Here is a 17,786-nt window from a genome sequence, read left to right as displayed (position 1 = left end):
AGTGCAGCCAGCTTTTAAAAGCTTAATTTTTCCTGTTTGCATGAGTATACATGTTATTAGTGATACAGCTTCCTGTTTTTTCTCTGTTATCCTTTTCCATCCAAAGCTTTACATTTATATTCTCAAAGGCATAGCATTTCAGATAGCTAATAGAGCTGGGTTTTTTCTTATCATAGTAGGGAGAAAAAAGTGATTTGAGTTGGAAAAGGATGTTGAGAATCTCAGAGTTACAAGAGGAACATAAGAGGCTGGAATGGTAACTCTAATCTTAAGTTCATACCCAACCTTAGTCATTACAGAAGTCTGTCACATTCCAGGAGAGAATTATCTGGGACAAGTAGAAGCCATAGTTTGCATGCAGGGACTAAAGTACCCAGTAAGTGGGGAAAAAAAAAAAATCTGAGATCCCAAAAAGCACAGTACAAGCAGTCCAGGCACTTTGTGTCACTCATTTTATTCACATATACAAGTTGACACTACACTATTAATAATAGACAATACAGAAGCATTAAAAACAAATACTGTTTAAAAACTTTAAAAAAACACATATTGCTTCAAGCTTAGATGGTATTTCCCTACTGTTTTTAAAGTGAATTCAGTGCTAACAATAGCTGAGGCAGCTTCCCATTCACTTGTACCCCTAATTTCATGGGGCTGCTTGTCAAGGTGTTGAGTCAGCCTCCATTTATGGCTTTGCTGCTGAGTGCACTAACTGAGCTGGAAAAGAAACTGGAACATCCAGGTTACCACACATTAGGCCCTCAGATTGCTAGCATTTGGTCCCTATCACAGTAAAAAAAAAAAAAAAAAAAGTAGTCAGAGAGGCCTTTATAATTCAGTGGCACTACATTATACCATAAAAAATGAGTACAGATACACTACCCTATGTGTTAAAAATCCAATTTAAATTTCCATGTGCTACCTGGATAAAATTCTTACCAGAAACTGTCCCTCGTTTTTGTTAAGGTTGGCTCTAAGTTTAGCTATCACCTTGACTTCTATCTCAGCTTCCTGTGAAAAAGTTTGTATTTCATAGTTGCAAAGATGTGACAGCAGTGACTGAACAGGCATGCTACTGTATTTTACAGTACATTCTTAAGCAGTTTTCATGGTAACATTTTACACTGTAAACACTAGTCTTCACAACACTATAGTTAAACTGCAGCATTACACATTGTAAAACTCTTGCTTCACTTAGCTAAGTACTTTCAGAAACAAAAGAAGAAACAGTCATTTTAATGAAGACTTTGGACAATTAAGTATTTACTGTGTTCCTACCAAAGAATTTTACTTCTAAAACAGGAGTGAGAAGTGTTCACCACTTGGCTAAATTCAAGAGTCCATGCAAGACAAAGTTTAGAAATTCCTTAATTGATAGGGAGACATTCACTAGCTTTTCTACTTTTCAGTGAGTCCAATTTGAAGGAAATGGCCACCTCCTGTAGTAATCTATAGAATACACTTAAAGCTTTTACATCTGAAAAGTTCCGCTTTACAATTTAATTGGTAACTTCAAAACCCAGCAGTTTTCCAGACCAAATACTTTTCGCATAGAGCTTGCAGTGATCAGAACTATACTACTTCATGTAGTCTATGCAAAATAGTAGCTTTTTAGTCAAGTAATGCCCAAATGCAGGAAGGCTACCTGATTTGCAGAATAATTTACCCTCACTTCAGGCATTGTAATTACTTAAACCCAGATAGTACCAACATAGCACCCAGGATTGTTTTGGCTACAGACCATTTGAAAAAGCACAACAATGACTCACAAGACCTTGTTAGTGTCTCTGCTGTCTCTAGCAAGTGGTCTTTGTGGGGAACAGCTCTTGACCAGACAAGGATTAGGACTAGACAATTTCCTCAGTATACAGCAGCCTTGATGCTGTAGAAAAGTCTCATTTGATCACCTGAACAGGCCTGTTGGAGATGGTTTAAGTTTGGTTCCCCTATCCAAGGCAGAAGACACTTAGGCCTCCTATAATTACTGAAAACATCAACACCTAATGGGAGATACATCTTATCCAAACACAGGTACTTAAGACAGGCACATAGTCATCCTGGCTCCTCCATTCCCTGTGGGAAGAGAGAACTGTAGAAGCTATCTTCAAAAGCATGGCAAGATGAATCCTGCCCTGCACAGTCAAGGGAACTGTTGAATGTGACAAAATACACTGAGGGCACAATCCATCTGCTGTGGTTACATAAAGCCTACAAAGCCTGGGGGCGACAGGAACAGGCAAGTTTTTATTGAATAAGGCTGTTAAACACTACTGAGCTGGTGCTTTGACACTGTTGTGCAAAGCTTGGGTGGCTTCTGGAATTGCAACAGCATCAGAAGCAAGCTAAGCATATTTACAGCAGTTATTTAAAGAGGAAAACACAGCATAAAAGGAAATCAAAATAATCTCATATGGAGTAAAGGCATTCCCTGGAGTAGTTTTTGGGCACTGTTCTAAAGTTTCAGGAAGTTCTAGCCTGTCGTTTACTTATAAGTTGAAATACAGTGATTTTGCTGCATATGAAACAATCATGCTGTGCTTTCCCAGACTTAAAAGCTGTAAGATCTTAAATAGGTAGCCTTCAGCAAGAGTTGTCTGTATTTTTATAGCTTTATGCTTAAAAGGCTGGTTAAAAAAATATCATGATTTCATGGATTCTAGGATATTTTAACAAAATTTAAATTGTGTGTGATGAAACCTTTAGTGATGTAATAGACACTAGGAGGCAGCAGTGCTTGGACCCTTTGTGCAATTACTTTCTTCAAGAACACAATCAGACTTTTCGCTAAGCAGTGTACTCTGTTGCAATAGTAATTCTAGAGTCCTCCTTACTCACTGAGATTGTGGAATGAAGCTAAAACTAGTGCAGGTTTCTGCTGCAGAAGTGCAAGTATGCTTCCTGTGGGAATGTGTCCAACCTGTAAAACACAAGCTTCAAAACAATTAAACTGGGATAACCAACATATGTAACTAAAACACAACATATCTGAACAAAACTTTGAAGCTCACAACTACAGCAATCATCTGCCTAAAGCATAGTTAGCAAACTGAAAAAAAGATAATTTACAGCCACCTGAGGGAAACAAAACCACCAAGGATATCACAATGACTGTCTTACTATCTAGAAGTAGGACCTACAAAACAAAAACGTTCAAACTTCATTATATGTTCTTGTTTACTAAAGGATGCATTCCTTTCCCCAGCCCTTACCCCCTCCCCATCCCCCCATAAATGAGGGGTTCTGCACCAATTTCAAGAGGCAGCAAGTTTCTCAGGATGTCATCTACAAGTTCTATCAATACAATTTTCAAGTTTAAACCCTTTAACAATATACTTGTACAATACCTCCAAGCGGAATGCATATTGCACTCTGACCCCCGCTGAGCATTAATAGATACTCTGAAGTGTTAAAAATAGACCTCACCAGAAAGGAGCCAGCCCTCTCCTTCAATAAATGCATTTACATGATTAAGTACAGACTAAGTGTGACCACGAGATTAGTACAGTGGTACAACTCTATATTTGTAGAACAAGTAACTGCTTATTGAGTGGCAGCTATCAGATAATGATTGTCTACATTAGTTATTTGGTACAACAGGAACAGCTACAGCAAAACAATCCTGTAGCTGTTTCTTGCCCTGAAAATGACCGATTTATTCTAATGACTTTAGAAACAGTGACAAAAGTTAGCATCAGCAGGTTCACTAACCAAACAAGGTTGTTTTTGTTTGGGGTCTTTTGCTGCTATTTTTAAAGTTTCTGTGTACAGACAATACTTGGTATTTGCCTGCCTAAAGCATCAACATTTATTAGTGCTAATTACCAGGCACACTGGCTTCCTGTTGCCTGTCTTCATATGCTTATTTTCACAGAAGTGTTAAATATTTTTATAAATACAAAGGCACCTCCATCAGTCCTTTAAAGTCTTTCCCCAATACCATCTCCCCATGACTTGAACTTTAAATAAGGGAAAACAGATTACTTGTAACCCTGATTTAAAAAGTGTTTGCTTTGACACCATATATGCTAAGGTTCTCCCTCCCACCCTCAAAACAAACTAACTGAAGCATTAGAAAAATTCCCAAAAGGGGAATTGTTTAAAAGTTTGGGTAGTTATATCTAAAAGCCTCTTCAATGTTATGGCTCCAAGGATACACCCCACTGTGAGGTAGGTAGCCAAGATAAAAACATTGTAACAAATATTTTAACAGCTGGAAACTCTCTATAAAAACCTTGCATAAGTGGTTTGGTTCCTTGCACCAGTGTCCTGATATGCGTAACTTCTTCTGAGGATGCCTGTGGGAATCCAGGTTCAGAGAGCTCTTGCTGAGTAGCATCTCATGTACTCTGTCATCCAGGGGTTGTCTGCTGGGGAGGGCTTTGTTCGCCAGGTGTTTTCTGCCTCTGCTGACCGCACTCGCCTCTGAGAAAGCTTCCTCTTCTCCACCTGTCTCCTGTTCTTTGCTCGCAGAGCAGATTCGTGGATCTAAAAAGACCAGAGTTAGTACTATGGCAGAACAGCCTAGGAACCCCTCAGGAATGACAAGGAACATTTTTTATGTGTCCCAGTCCCCATCCTGAAGGAACAGGGATTGTGAGCAAGGTTAAATTTTCTTCTCTAATTCGTACCACTAACTGAACATAGATTTCTTTTTCTTCATGGAAAGTGCTTCAAATTCTATTCTGCATTGTCTTTCACACTCCCAACTATTAAATGATTTCAAAAGTCTTGAATGTTTCATAGTCTTACTCAGATATATTCTAAAAACTTCCGTTTTCTATTTCTATAATTTAAAATCCTAAACACCCCTCAATATGCCCAAGCATCCCTTAAAACCTAAGCCATATTAGCAACACCAAACACTTTAGGATTCCTTAGAGACCTAAGATCTTAATTTTGAGCAATGTGCTGAACACACTATTACATACTTTTTATATTAATAAATTATTATATTTCCCCCAAAATTTAATATTAAGAACCAGTTTCTATGTTTGTTTGCTTTTCTGTCCAGATTGAAAACTATCTCCCATCTCAGTTCAGGGAAAGTAACACCTTTCAAACATTCGAAAAAAAGTAACTTCAGCAGATAGTAAATAGTCAGTTGCTACATAAAGAAACATCCTCAGCAACAAAACACTACATAGTTGGCATTGTTTCAGAAATGTCCTGCCTGTTCAGTCCAAATTCAGTACCCGAGCTGAGGTGTTCCATCACTGTTTCTTCCATAAGAAATGTTAGAAGTCTAAGATGAAGTATAATTATATCTGCTCAAATCAGGCTTCAGCCTCTTCTAGGCTTCAAAAAAAAAGCACCAGTCAACTATTTTGAGCTTATCAATTCATCATTAATGTTCATTATCAGGAAAGGCAGCTTCTTTCCAAATCTGTATGGCCCAAGTTCCTCCTTTTGCTCAAAGGTTTGAGCTATCCAGGAAGAAAAAGCCTGGGCTTCACACCCCTTCCAAAACAGCCCATCAAAGGCCAGCTTCATCTTGCACAGCATGACCACTCCCCACCTCAATCCTCATGTATCTTGTGTCACAGATTCAGACTGTACATTAGAGGTAAGATAAGGACAAGACACTGGCAGGGATGCATTAACGATTATGTTTTACCAGCCTAGGAGAATTACAGCCAAGAAAAAATGGATCTAACACTCCCTTGCTGTTTCTAAGCTAGAAAACAGAGCCCCAGTACCACAGAATCCTGGTGCTGTCCATGACCACATGAATTTAATTTGTGCTATCTTGGTAATATTTATACCAGCCCTGTAATCCATCAGCCATCTGATAGACCATTCTGGTGCAAGCAGTATTTCCTACTGGCAAGCTGCCAAAACAGGCTGCTAGACAAGACATCTTAGCAGAAAAGCACTTGTACCATCTCAGTGAGGCTCCTAGTCTAGGAAGTGCCCCAGCAAAAGTCACTCTTTCACAGCACAAGAGCTACTCCAGTGTTCTATACCTGCATGCTGTGGGGTGCCTGGTGCTAACTGCCTGTCCTTCTCTTGTTTTCACCGAGTTCAGAATGCAGAAATACTTTTATAACAGCCAGTCTTGCTGGAAACGCTGTAACAGCCAGAAACAAGACAGCCAGATTTTAATTACAACTTGTAACTATTAGTCAAACCTGGAAGTTTCCAAACCAGCCGTAAAGAACTCTTATTTGGACATTTCAAGAATCTTCAGGTTTATTGCTAGAATCTACTGCTGGAATCTCCATATATTCAAATAAAGGGACCCCTGTGAAGTTTTTACCTAGACATTAAGCCATCTCTAGGCACTAAGTAGTCACTGCCTTTCAATGAAACAGAAGCTCTTACTTACTTCATTCACCGAAGCAGAAGCACAAACATTGTGAGTTTTCTGGCTCCCAGTATCCGTCTGTCGTTCTCCCCACCCATACAGAGCAAATGGATGTTTATTTTCCTTTGGTGCATCTGTCCTTTGGGGACTTTTAGCTGATTTTCGATCATTACGACTGGACAAGGCACTTCGACTTGGACGTCGTCCTGTACGGCTGGTTTTGTCTGCTTCCTTCACAGAAGTATGTTCTACAGTTTTCTCTTGCTCTTCCTTCTCCTGCTTTTCTTGATCTTCTTTTTCTTTCTCTAAAGAAAAAAAAAGTTATGCTTTAAATTCCCAATGACAACATATTAATGTTTGATTTGCACAGCCTCTCAAAACATCATTGAAGCTGTGCTTTTTTTAGAAATTCAAGAAGTCATTGCTTCCTTAGCAACAGACATATACCTTGCTTAAATGTCTTCATGCTTTCTTTAGTGACTAAAATACAACTTTCACATACTTAAAAATGCCTTTCAGTGGTGAGGTTACAGATAGCCAACAGCCTCAGGCAGAACTTAAAGACTGTTTCCAGTGATCTACTGTCTTCACTATTTCATCCTTGCATCTCTCAGACAGCAAACAGATGGAACACTGAATGCCACAGATGCTGCTAGCCAGTCAGAGATGAAGTCTGTTAAGAGTATGTGCAATATTAAATCCTTAATATTATCACTTTCCGCTGAACAAGGTGATTCATTCTCAAGCCCCCTGTTCATATGTATATCTCTGCTATGGTTTTCTGCTTATGAAGGAGAGGAGAGTGTGAAGCAAAATCCCACAAAGTGGTAGACATCACCTTTGCTACCTGATTGGTGAATTACACTATACATCTAAAGTACCACACTCTGCAGGCATTACTTTCCAAGGCTCATTTATCCCACACATTTAAGCCTGCATAGCAAGGGGCCAGCAATAGTCCTCCAGGCACTGGATATGGAGAGTAGGGTTTATGAGAGAGAATTTAAAGGCTGAATCACTGCAGTTTTAGATCATCACTGGAGGCTGAATCAGACATTATATAAAATATTAATTAATTAATAAAAACACAAAGAAACAACTGCTCCATGAGAGCAAATCTTCTTGCCCTATAGTGCAAGGAAGAAACTAGTTTTCCTTTGTTTGTGGCACCAGTGATGCCACACCTCAAATCATCTGTTCAGTCCTGGGCTCCCCACTACAAGAATGATGTCAAGGTGCCGGAGCATGTCCAGAGAAGGGCAACAGAGCTGGGGAAGGGACTGGAGCACAAGTCCTGTGAGGAACAGCTGAGGGAGCTGGAGTTGTTTGGCCTGGAGAAAAGGAGGCTCAGGGGGCACCTTGTCATTCTCTACGACTGCCTGAAGGGAGGTTGTAGGTAGAAGTCAGTCTCTTCTTCCAGGTAAGAAGTGACAAGACAAGAGGAAATGGCCTCATATTGCATCAGGGGAAGTTAACACTAGACATGAGGATAAAGTCTTCACTAAAAGCCTTGTCAGGCACTAGAACAGGCTGCCCAGGGAAGTGATTGAGTCCCCATGCACATAGATACTTATAGATATGTACATGAGTCACTTTAAGACATGGCTTAGTGGTGAATTTGACAGTGCTGGGTTAATGGTTGGATTCAATTTTAAAGGTCTTTTCCAACCAAAACAATTCCATTACTCTACAATGTGCAAGTAAATCAAATATATTGCTTACAGTACATAAGTGAAATACGAGTGGAAAAAAGTACAAAGAAAGAACCTGTTTTCATTCTCCAACCACTGGTTGAGAATCCATTTACTCTAGCACTCGCTTCACATTTACAGGGCAAAGATATTAAGGCTTGTTCCATGCCCCAGAATTCCCCTAAGGCAAGCCCTATGCTCTCTTGCAGGCTGTTAGCCTGCCAGCACGGTTTCTATTGCTCCCAAGCAGCACAGAGGCCCTGGTGCTGGGCCCTGTTCAGGCTTGCCTGTACCCATCCTCCAAGATGTGCAGGTGTAGCATTTATCTACAGGTGATACTGAAGTACAGCTGAGTATTTGGTAAAGAGTGGCCAGCAATGTTAAAGTACTTAGAGCTGTATTTGTTAAGAATTCAGTTGAATGACACCACAAAACAACCAAAAAATAATTAGTCAAGGCCAAAATAGTGGCATAATTAGAGTAAAAATGGCTAGATGAATTTCACATATCTAAATATTGGCTGGATTTAGTTTCAGTTATTATAGACAAGGCTGGTAAAAGACAGCAGCAGTGAGCTCAATGTGGTATTAGACTTGTTTTCCCTGGGCTCTGGGACACACAGCTTCACCTCTGAAACAAGGCAGCTCATTCATCATAGCTGCAAACAGGCAGCACAGAGTTATCCCCTTACAAAATATTATCTGAGCATCTCCCTACACAGCCACTCCAAAGCAGGGATTGCCTAGGTCCATTATCAGAAGGAAGCGCTGTTTTGAGAAAATTAAACTCTGAAAGGAAACATATTGCTGTCAATTCTGCAACAAGAGTGCTTTCATTTTGGAAAGCTGTTCCATCTTCCATTCAAGGGAAAATGGCATCTTTCTTCTATGCAAAGGGGGATGGAGCAACACTGACTGCATAAACAGCAGGAGTGGCATTTAGAGACTTAAAAATACAGGAAAGTGGAGGCTCTGCAATTACATGAAGAGTTCAGCTTATAAAAACAAGGCAACAGCCATGCCTGGGGATGCTGCTCACCAGGATACAGCTCCAGCTGGTCCAGAAATGATTGAGCCAGCTTGTCCCAAAATAGCAATTAAAGCATATGGGTAAATGGCACACAGAGTCCTGTGCACAGCCTTACAGTAAATGCTATATGCCAGAGTGTCCTGTAGCACTTATGAGCACCTGCTATTACAGCAGGTATTTCCATGAACCCACTGCTACAGTGCATTTACACAGAACTCAGTGAAGACACAAGACCTCTAACAGTTATTTAAGCCTTTTATTTAAAAAACAGAATTTATATCCAAGCCATTTTCTTAGGCAATACTTCTCACACTAAGTCAGAAGAGCATGACTTAGACTCAGCTTCTCAGGAGGAAGTCCAGGCACCAGCAACTCCTACCCATCTTCTCCTTCCCATGCAGAGCTTCATCTCCAGCAGATACAGGAAACCCAGAACTGGCCTGCTTGCAGCATTACAGGGATTAGACAGGAGAGGGGAAAAGCTAGAAACGTTTAAAAATGCATCATGGATGCTAAGCAGAGCTCACTGGATGGACAGGAGGGGATTAAGTGCTTAACAGGCAGAACAAGTCTGTCAGGCCCACCCAACACGGCTGCTGAAGCTCCTGCCCAGAAGAGGTCACTTAAACCCTGCTGCATCGCCCCGCTTGTGTAACAGCTCCGCTCCTGGATCAGGAGGGAAGAGATCCAGGGAAGCTGCTCTACCCCCATCACTGCACGCCCTGGGGGGCACACAAGACCCCCATTTCAAAGGCCCTGATGGCTTCCTTCAGATATCAACAGCCTTCTGATTAGACCCACGGGCAGGTCACAGGGGTCAGCAGTATTATCTCTGTATAGAGATGCCTCCTTACAGCACTTCCTCAGCATCAGGAGAAGCACTTTGTGCTTGCATTGCTGCCAGCACAACTGGAAGTTTCCTGCTTTTGTACCGACACCTCTCCAAATGGGGCAGGTCTCCCACACCTCTTGAAAGGGCTATATAACCAGCTGTGGGTATCAACAAATTACAGCTGGGTAGAAAGTAAGTTACTGTGGATGAAACAGATTGCAACATCATTTCTTCAAGGCAGATCTTGCGTGAGGCAATACTGGAGCTAGCAGCCACGCAGCAGCTCAGAGCTGATTAGACCCACACAAGCTTCATCTGCAGCAGAGTTTGGAAAGTAATTACTGGATTGGCTTGATAGCAAAGCTTGTTTCCAAAAGGAAAAGAAAAAATGGGAGCAACTTTTAATAACAGTACTATAAACCCTTGAATTGACACTCTTGCCTTCTTCCCCCACGACAAGCTGCTCCTACCCACATACATGGGCCAGCAAATGCACCTGCAACACGATGACAGACAAGATCAGGGAACAAGTTTGAAATTGGATCTTCTGTTTAGCTCCACTAATCCAGATCAGTCACTTTCCAAATACTATTGAGGCAACTCCTTCAATGGCAGCTTGTCACTGCTGTCACTTAAGACCACTGCACAAAAATGCTGAAGGCAAAATGGCAATAAGGATTGAAAGATGCCTTCATCCTGCATGTGTATGCAGCAGTGTCATTTCACAAGCAACAGGTCTGACAGCAGCACTGCTGCCAAGAGCTTCTGTCTTCTACTTACCAGCCCACTGGCTTCTGTTGACAGCTTTGAGGATGTGTCTACACCACAGCTACACCAGTTGATTTAGGTCAAGATTTTGTGGGATTATGTTTAAAGCACATCTGTGCCTGGGCACGTTCCACAGAGCAATCCCACAAACAGCTGCCACAAGTGGAGGGCCACAAGGAATTAACCCAAAGTTGCCCCTGAGCACACCTTGGTATCACTCAGCCATAGCCTCAGTGCAAGACACAGTGACAAAGCATCTTTGTCCTACGTGCTGCGCCAGAGGGTCACACTGTTAGTGCTCTAGACCAACACCACTGAACATTAAAGCCAAGCTGCCTACATCCACTTCGTCTTCACACATCAGAAGCATTCACAACTTTTACAAACACACACAGGCTCATTTCAATGAGACAGAGAGAAAACCAGGGCAGCACATGCCATCATGAGCTATGTTTACCTCAGATATTAAACAACATTAGTGTTGACTAGCCATCTTTGGCAACAAGCACTGTCAAGTACACTCAGTCAGAAATCAGATTCCCCACAAAACAGCAGGAAGCAGCAGTAGCCAGGTAACAGCTAGGATGTTCCAGCATGTGGGTGGATGTCAGATTCAGAAGACAAAAGATGTCATCAACATGAGCACACTCAGCTACTCCCACAGCGCTTCAGTGTAATTAAGTTCTTTCAGAGTTTAAAAAAAAAAAAAAAAAAAAAAGCAGTTTAATAGTAGAAGTTACTAGACTGGTAGTTTCTATCTTATCTCCTCCAGATACCTTAATTAGCCAGCCACTAAGCAGAAGAAAAATGCATCCTTATAATTGTCCAATACTAAATGAGTCACCTCCTTATATATTACATGTGCATTAAGATACAAAAAATATCAACTAAATCCAGCTGCCTAAGCAGAGTTGTTTTCAGTCCTTTTGCTAAAGGCTTAGCAAAGCTCTTAAATACTTGCAGAAGTTTAAAAATGTTTATCCTAAGCCATTTGGCAAAGAAGTGAACATGAAGTACAGATTTTTCTCCCACTACAAATATAAAATAGCAAGGACCTAACAGAACTTTAGGCATTCCCTTACAGCATCCATGGCAAAGGTGTATCAGTTACAGAAGCACAGTTGCCCAAACCTCTGCAGCCTGGCAGGCCACTGGTGCTCCACAGTCCCTTTGCCACTGCTGCGAAGGACACCGTGCACTGAGGACACAGCTGGAGGCACTGGACAGTCACACACACCATCACTGACCACACACAGTGCCTGCACAGCTCCCAAGCTGGTGTTCCCTACCAAATCCCAACCAGAATCAGACTACCAAGTAACTCCAGCCAGATCTTTCCCTAGAGAGGAGTCGGGGAGGGAATCAGGGAGAGGCTAATGTGTGAGCAGAGCACCCTGGCCAGCAGGCTCTAACCTTGGCAACTGCCATTGCCATTAGATTGTAGCAGGTTTATGTGTTCTATCCATAGGCTCTACAAGAAGAATGAAAAGAAATTCAGGTCCCTACCACAACTGCCCCAGGCTTCTACATATTCAAAGTGCATCAGAAAAGTTGGGAATACCAGGTTCTGAGTGCAGCTTCAACAGCTTCCACCTTCTCTCACTAAAAGCCAAGCTTTTAGAGATCATCACCTTTTCCCATGCAACCACTCCCTGATCTTTTGCAATTCCTTAGTTCTTCTCACTCTAGCTCTTCCACACATGCTCCTAGTCAAACTTCCTCAAGGCCTGATTGAGGGAAGCAAAATTAGGCCCACTAATACTCTGTTACATACTGGTGAGCAGGGGTGCTTCCATCTCTGCACAGCTATTGTGATTTAACCTTAGCCAGCAACAAAGTATCACATAGCCACACACTATGAAGGGAAGAATAACACCCAAGAGAAACTAGTGATGCACAGTCAGTGTCTCCTGGGGAACTCTGCCCAGTTTATACTCTGGGCATGACTTTCTGGCTATGGAATATCCCTTTGGCCAGTTTGGGGCAGCTGTCCTGGCTGTGCTTCTTCACAGCTTCTGGTGCACCTGCTGGCTGGCAGAGCTTGGGAAACTGAAGTGTCCTTGATTTAGGGCAAGTACTGCTGAGCAACTACTAAAAACATCAGTGTGTTATCAACATTATTCTCGTACCAAATCCAGCAGACAGGACTGTACCAGCTGCCAGGCATAAAATTGTCCCAGCTAAAATCAGAACAGCTTTGGGGAGGTGGAGTGCGTTACTCCAGCAGCTATGTGCACCCCATGTGACACCTGGGTACCACAGGCCCACCCAGCTGAACCCCACATCACCGATATGCTCTGAAACGCCAAGCATCTGGAACAGATGACAGCCTAGCTACAAGCTTTTGTGTAATGTGGTATTCTTAAGACCAATTAATGCAGTTTAGTCTTGAATATCAGAATACAGATCATGCTGGAAAGCTCAGGCCCCAAAGGGCATTGGATCAGTTTTGTTTCCCCACTCCAAACAAGCGCATCTAACTCCAGGTCAACAAACAAAACAAAACAACCACACAACAAGCTGGTAGCCTGAGGCTTAACTGACCAGTTCTCAAGGATTTCCCCAGCTACCGCACAACAGACAGCAGATTCAAAAGGCATTTCAAAACACCAACCAATGGCTGCCAGACGCAATATTCTTTCACTACAGGTAAGAAACTGTATCTTGTGGGATTAAAAAATACCAGCTTGAGAAGCTTGACCGTGTTATTATCTGCCTAGCCACCCTCTTAGATCGTGAGACTTCAAAAGGGAACATACTCTGTGATAGAAGAGAACAAAATGTTACCAGCTCAGCGCCTGTTCAGACTACAAAGCTGACCACACTCAGCTGCGCACCCGAGATCAAACCTCAGGTGGCATTAAGAACCAAATGTTCAGCCGAGACAGACCACATGTGCAGATCCAGGAAAACAATTGCCTTAAGAGCCAGCCACCGGCCTACAGTCCAACTTGGCGCTGCTTTTGCCGGAGAACCTGCTTATATAATTGCAGAGATGCTCGGCTCCCATGGCAACAGTTTACATAAGTGGCTGTGACTCAGGATGAGAGTTACCAACACTCGGCTCTTTAAAGAGACACCTCCGGTGCCGCAGCCATGGTTTCTCCGCAGGCCTAGCCGGGATCCGGCTGGAGGCAGCGGGTCCCGGCTGATGAGCCCTCCCATCCCCAGGCCAAATCCTGGGGGCGGGTCAGACAGGCCAGGCGGTGGCCGGGTGCCCCCGCACGGTCACCCCGCCGGGCCCGGGAGCTCCTGGGGTCCGGGATCGGTCCCAAGGAGCGGCAGGGCGACCCGGGCAGAGCCATCAGTGCCGACCCCGCCGAGAAGGGCAGGGCAGCACGGCCCCGCCGGACACACGTGTCCCCCCCGCCACCGCCGCGCTCCCTACCGGGGCTCGCCCGTCCCGCCTCGCTCGGCGCTGCCGCTCCCGGCGCTGCCGCCTCCTCCTCCTCCCGTGCGGCCGCGGGGCTGCCGGCGCCCGGCGGCGAAGGAGACCCGGCGGTGCTGCCGCCGCCGCTGCCGCTGTCCTGCTCCCAGCCGTCCCAGAGCCAGGGCCGGTGCGCCTGCTCCAGCAGCCGGCGGCTCAGGCGGTAGTGCAGCAGCTCCAGGTAGCAGGCCCCGCACGACTCCCACTTGGGCTCCTTGAAGCGCTTCATGTACTCCGTCTTCACCCGCCGCGCCGGCACCACCATGGCGGAGCCGGGAGCCGCAGCCCGGAGCCGCAGCCGGGAGCCGGGATCCGCCGGCCGAGCCCGCCCCCTCCCGCTGCTACGTTTAAATCCAAACAGCGGCGTCCGGCCACGCCCCGAGCGGGGAGGGGCGCCTGCAGAGGGGGAACGGGGGCAGGAGGCCGACAGAACGGGATGGGATAGAATGAAAATGAAATCCAGTATAAAATAAATCGTAAATACACCCAAGCACCGCAGCCCTGGGCCCAGCAGTAGAGCCAAGTGAGGCTCCGGGAAAGCCTCCCCACCTCCCGGCTGATAGCCAGCCTGGGTCGGGACACACTGAAACCCGGCGGGTCCGGCCAGCGCGTCAGAATTGATGCAGCAGCAGCGGCAGCGCCTCCTGCGTGCGGCATCCCGGGTAACCGCAGGGGAGCTGCTGCCTCCCGTTCTGCTTCTCTAAGAGCAAAGGATGCGCAGCAGCCGGGGCCGGCCGGAGGGAGGCGAACGCCTCTGCAACAGCAGGGACCTCTCTCCATTTTGCACTAATCTGCTTTAAAAACCCGTCGCCAGAACAGGATTCGCCTAATCCAGCCCTGCGCTGGACGGCCGCCGTCTCTGGGGATACGAAACGCTTTAGAGACAAACACAGAAACCGGGGCGGCCTCTGCATCCTCCCTCCGCCCTCCTGCCTGCCCGCACACGGACACGCACCCTCGGCTCTTCAGCGATTTCTGGATATTTCCTTCTCTCACACACCGTATTTAGGGCAGAGCAGCAAATCGTGCCCCTGTGGGACACCATTGTCCTTGAAATGGTTTGCGGTAGAGCCTTTGTCGCAGCATCGCGCTCACTTCACAGCCCCCCACTGGGAGGGGACGGCGTGACCCCCCCGCTGCCCGATGGGCTGCGAGCGCCCTATTTTGGACACCTGCAAGCCTGACTGCCCCTGCCATGCGCAGGCTCTGCACAGAGGCGCTCCGGCCTCCTCGCCAGCCCCCGCTCCGACACACGGGGGCACTGACGGATTTTCAGAAACGGTCCTAGGAAACTGTTCCTTTTTTTTTTTTTTTTTTTTTTTTTTTTTTTTTACTAATAAGGAAGCAAGCAGTATTTTATTTTTTCTTGCCTCGCCCTGTGCGTCCCCTGACTGACACAAATAAAAAACCACAAGCTGGCAGGGATTCCCGGGATGGTAAACGCTGGCCCAGACTCTTCCAGTGAAACAAAAGTGTTGGTGGCTTTAGAGTGAGGGGGCGAGTGCTACACGCAGCACCTCTGCCTGCGCGGCAGAGTGATGCAATGCTCGATACAGCTAATAAAACCAAATTGACTTCGTTTAATCGATGCTCAGATTGAGCAATATTTAGCCCTGTTTCTGTGTGTACTGGCTCAGGCTTTCCAACCCCGTGGTGCCCAGGCATGAGCGAGGTGGACAGAGATGTTGCCTGACCTTTGCAGAAGCACCTGGATATCTCCCTCCAGCCCTTATAGGCCCCAGCCCTTGCAGTTATGTCAACAGCAACCGTGACAGCAGGATATTGGAGAAATCCAATGGGTCCCTCTGGATTTCTCGATGAAATCCAGTGTGCCCCTCTCGATTCAGGAAAATGCAGTCAGGAGAGGTCAATTGCAGCGACATCCAGTGCCTGGCGCTGCAGGCAGACACGCTGCAGATCTGCATCCATAAACCTGCTAAGTTCCATTTTAAAGCCCGTCCTAACCTCCCCAGCCCCCTTCAGCTCTGCCTGCTGCTCTCAGGGATGGGTGGTGATAGGGCTGCCAGGGAGGAGAGTCTGGGCAGTGTATTTACTGGGAAGAGGGGCACAGAAATAGCAGGGCACCTACCCCTGCTCAACAGCCTCAAAAACGAGAGAGGAGCTCCCTCTGAGAGCTCCTTCTCTCCGCGCCGTGACGCTCACGGTGCCCTGCCCAAGGCAGACACGCAGGAGCCTTGCCCGCATACTTCACTGGAATAAAAGCAGGCAGATGCAGCCGTTTTCTCCCCCACCCAGTGCTATCCTGAGGATTATATTTGGGAGCTGCCTCGCTTATTTACTTTCCCCACTGAGGGCTCCAGTGGCATCTGCGTTGTCCCTGATGCCTTCTCCTTTTGCACTTAGTGGTCCCGCTGGGGTCCAGCCATGTCCTCAGCACCACCTGCTGTAACAGAGGGTGCTTCTTGGAAAATAACAGGGAACAATAGGTTTAAAAACACCTGTAACTGAAGACAGCACTAGAGAAAGCAGCAGAAAGTAGCAGTGCTGTCTAGAGAGGAGAGCAGATTGCTCCCCAATTAACCTGGACTCTGGTTTCTTACTCTGATACTGTGCTCAATCTACACATCTAGTCTAAGTGGATGTCACATAAACAGGCAAGGTCTGGGGAGTGCAGAATTCCTTTCCTTTTATAAAATGTTATTTTGTACAAAATGTCATTTCAAACTAACCTGCACAGTTTTGGCTGATCACTTGTGAGTATGAAAATGCTGCTGTTCTTTCCACGTATTTTATAGTATCAATCTTTCCTTTCCCAAAGGTCTTCTATTCCCTGTTGTCCTGGTTTCAGCCGAGATAATTTTCTTCTAAGTAACTGGTACATTGCTGTGTGTTGGATTCAGTATGACAATAATGTTGGTAATGCACTCATTACTCTAAGTTCAGGACTTTTCCGTTTCCCATGCTCTGCCAGGTGCACCTGAAGCTGGGAGGCAGCATGGCCAAACTGGCCAAAGGGGTATTCCACACCATAGAACATCATGCCCAGTGTATAAACTCGGGGGAGTTGCCCAGGAGCCACTGATCACTGCTCGTGGGTAGGCTGAGCATCAGTCAGTGGATGGTGAGCAATTGTACAGTGCAACACTGGTTTTTCTTGGGTCTCATTTCCTCTCATTTTTATTGTTATAATTGTATGTTATTATTGTTATTATTATAATTGGTACTATTATATTTTACTTTATTTCAATTATTGAGCTGTTCTTATCTCAACCCACAAGTTTTACCTGTTCTTTCCTCCTATTTCTCCTCCCCATCCTACCAAGGAGTGAGGGGATTGGGCAAGGACCGCACAGTACTGAGTTGCCAGCTGGGGTTGAGCCATGACACCAGTTTAAAAAGACACAGTTGTATCAGAGGTATAGGGATGTTCTCTGATGGCTTCTCTATCAGGAAGGAATTGCCTTTTGCAGAAACAAACTTCTTCTGTAGTGCTCATAAACCTACTGCCCAGTCATTAATCCATGTCTCATCCATCACACAGGAAATGCCAGTATGACAGGCTCCAGCTCCTGGCACACAGTCTGAGTTCCCATTTTCTGCATTTTTTTCCCCCTAAACTCTGCACTCCTCAGAGAAGGCACCTAATCTTCACAACAGCCTGCAAAGTGTCAGTGTTTCACGATTAGCACAGTGCTGTTAGCAGCTGCCTCCACCCATCCTCTCCATCGTGCCGCACAGGGTGGTGCTCCTGCTGACCTGACAATGAGCACCCGG

The 17,786-nt window shown here is 45.2% G+C and overlaps 1 protein-coding gene across 1 annotated transcript; it reads right to left on the bottom strand.

Moving 5' to 3' along the window:
* Positions 1-435: 435 nt before the first annotated feature.
* CCSAP (centriole, cilia and spindle associated protein) lies at positions 436-14,344 on the bottom strand. Its single transcript, XM_088161497.1, has 3 exons — positions 14,013-14,344; positions 6,326-6,609; positions 436-4,485 (listed from the first exon to the last, which is right to left on the bottom strand). Exons 1-3 carry the CDS (start codon positions 14,314-14,316, stop codon positions 4,312-4,314), a joined length of 762 nt encoding a protein of 253 aa, XP_088017623.1. The 5' UTR covers positions 14,317-14,344; the 3' UTR covers positions 436-4,311.
* Between the last annotated feature and the right edge of the window lie 3,442 nt (positions 14,345-17,786).

The sequence above is a fragment of the Sturnus vulgaris genome, chromosome 3 (assembly GCF_052056855.1).
Source record: "Sturnus vulgaris isolate bStuVul1 chromosome 3, bStuVul1.hap1, whole genome shotgun sequence".
Classification (NCBI taxonomy): domain Eukaryota; kingdom Metazoa; phylum Chordata; class Aves; order Passeriformes; family Sturnidae; genus Sturnus; species Sturnus vulgaris.
Note: the sequence above shows the minus strand (reverse complement) of the source record. Positions and strands in the feature narration are given on the sequence as shown.

Excerpts from the sequence above, each read along its gene's own strand:
- CCSAP (XM_088161497.1), bottom strand. The coding sequence starts at position 14,316 with ATGGTGGTGCCGGCGCGGCGGGTGAAGACGGAGTACATGAAGCGCTTC. Across the intron at positions 6,610-14,012 it reads GGCGGGACGGGCGAGCCCCG|AGAAAGAAAAAGAAGATCAA; the intron begins GTAGGGAGCGCG and ends TTTTTTCTTTAG. Across the intron at positions 4,486-6,325 it reads CTTCTGCTTCGGTGAATGAA|ATCCACGAATCTGCTCTGCG; the intron begins GTAAGTAAGAGC and ends TGGTCTTTTTAG.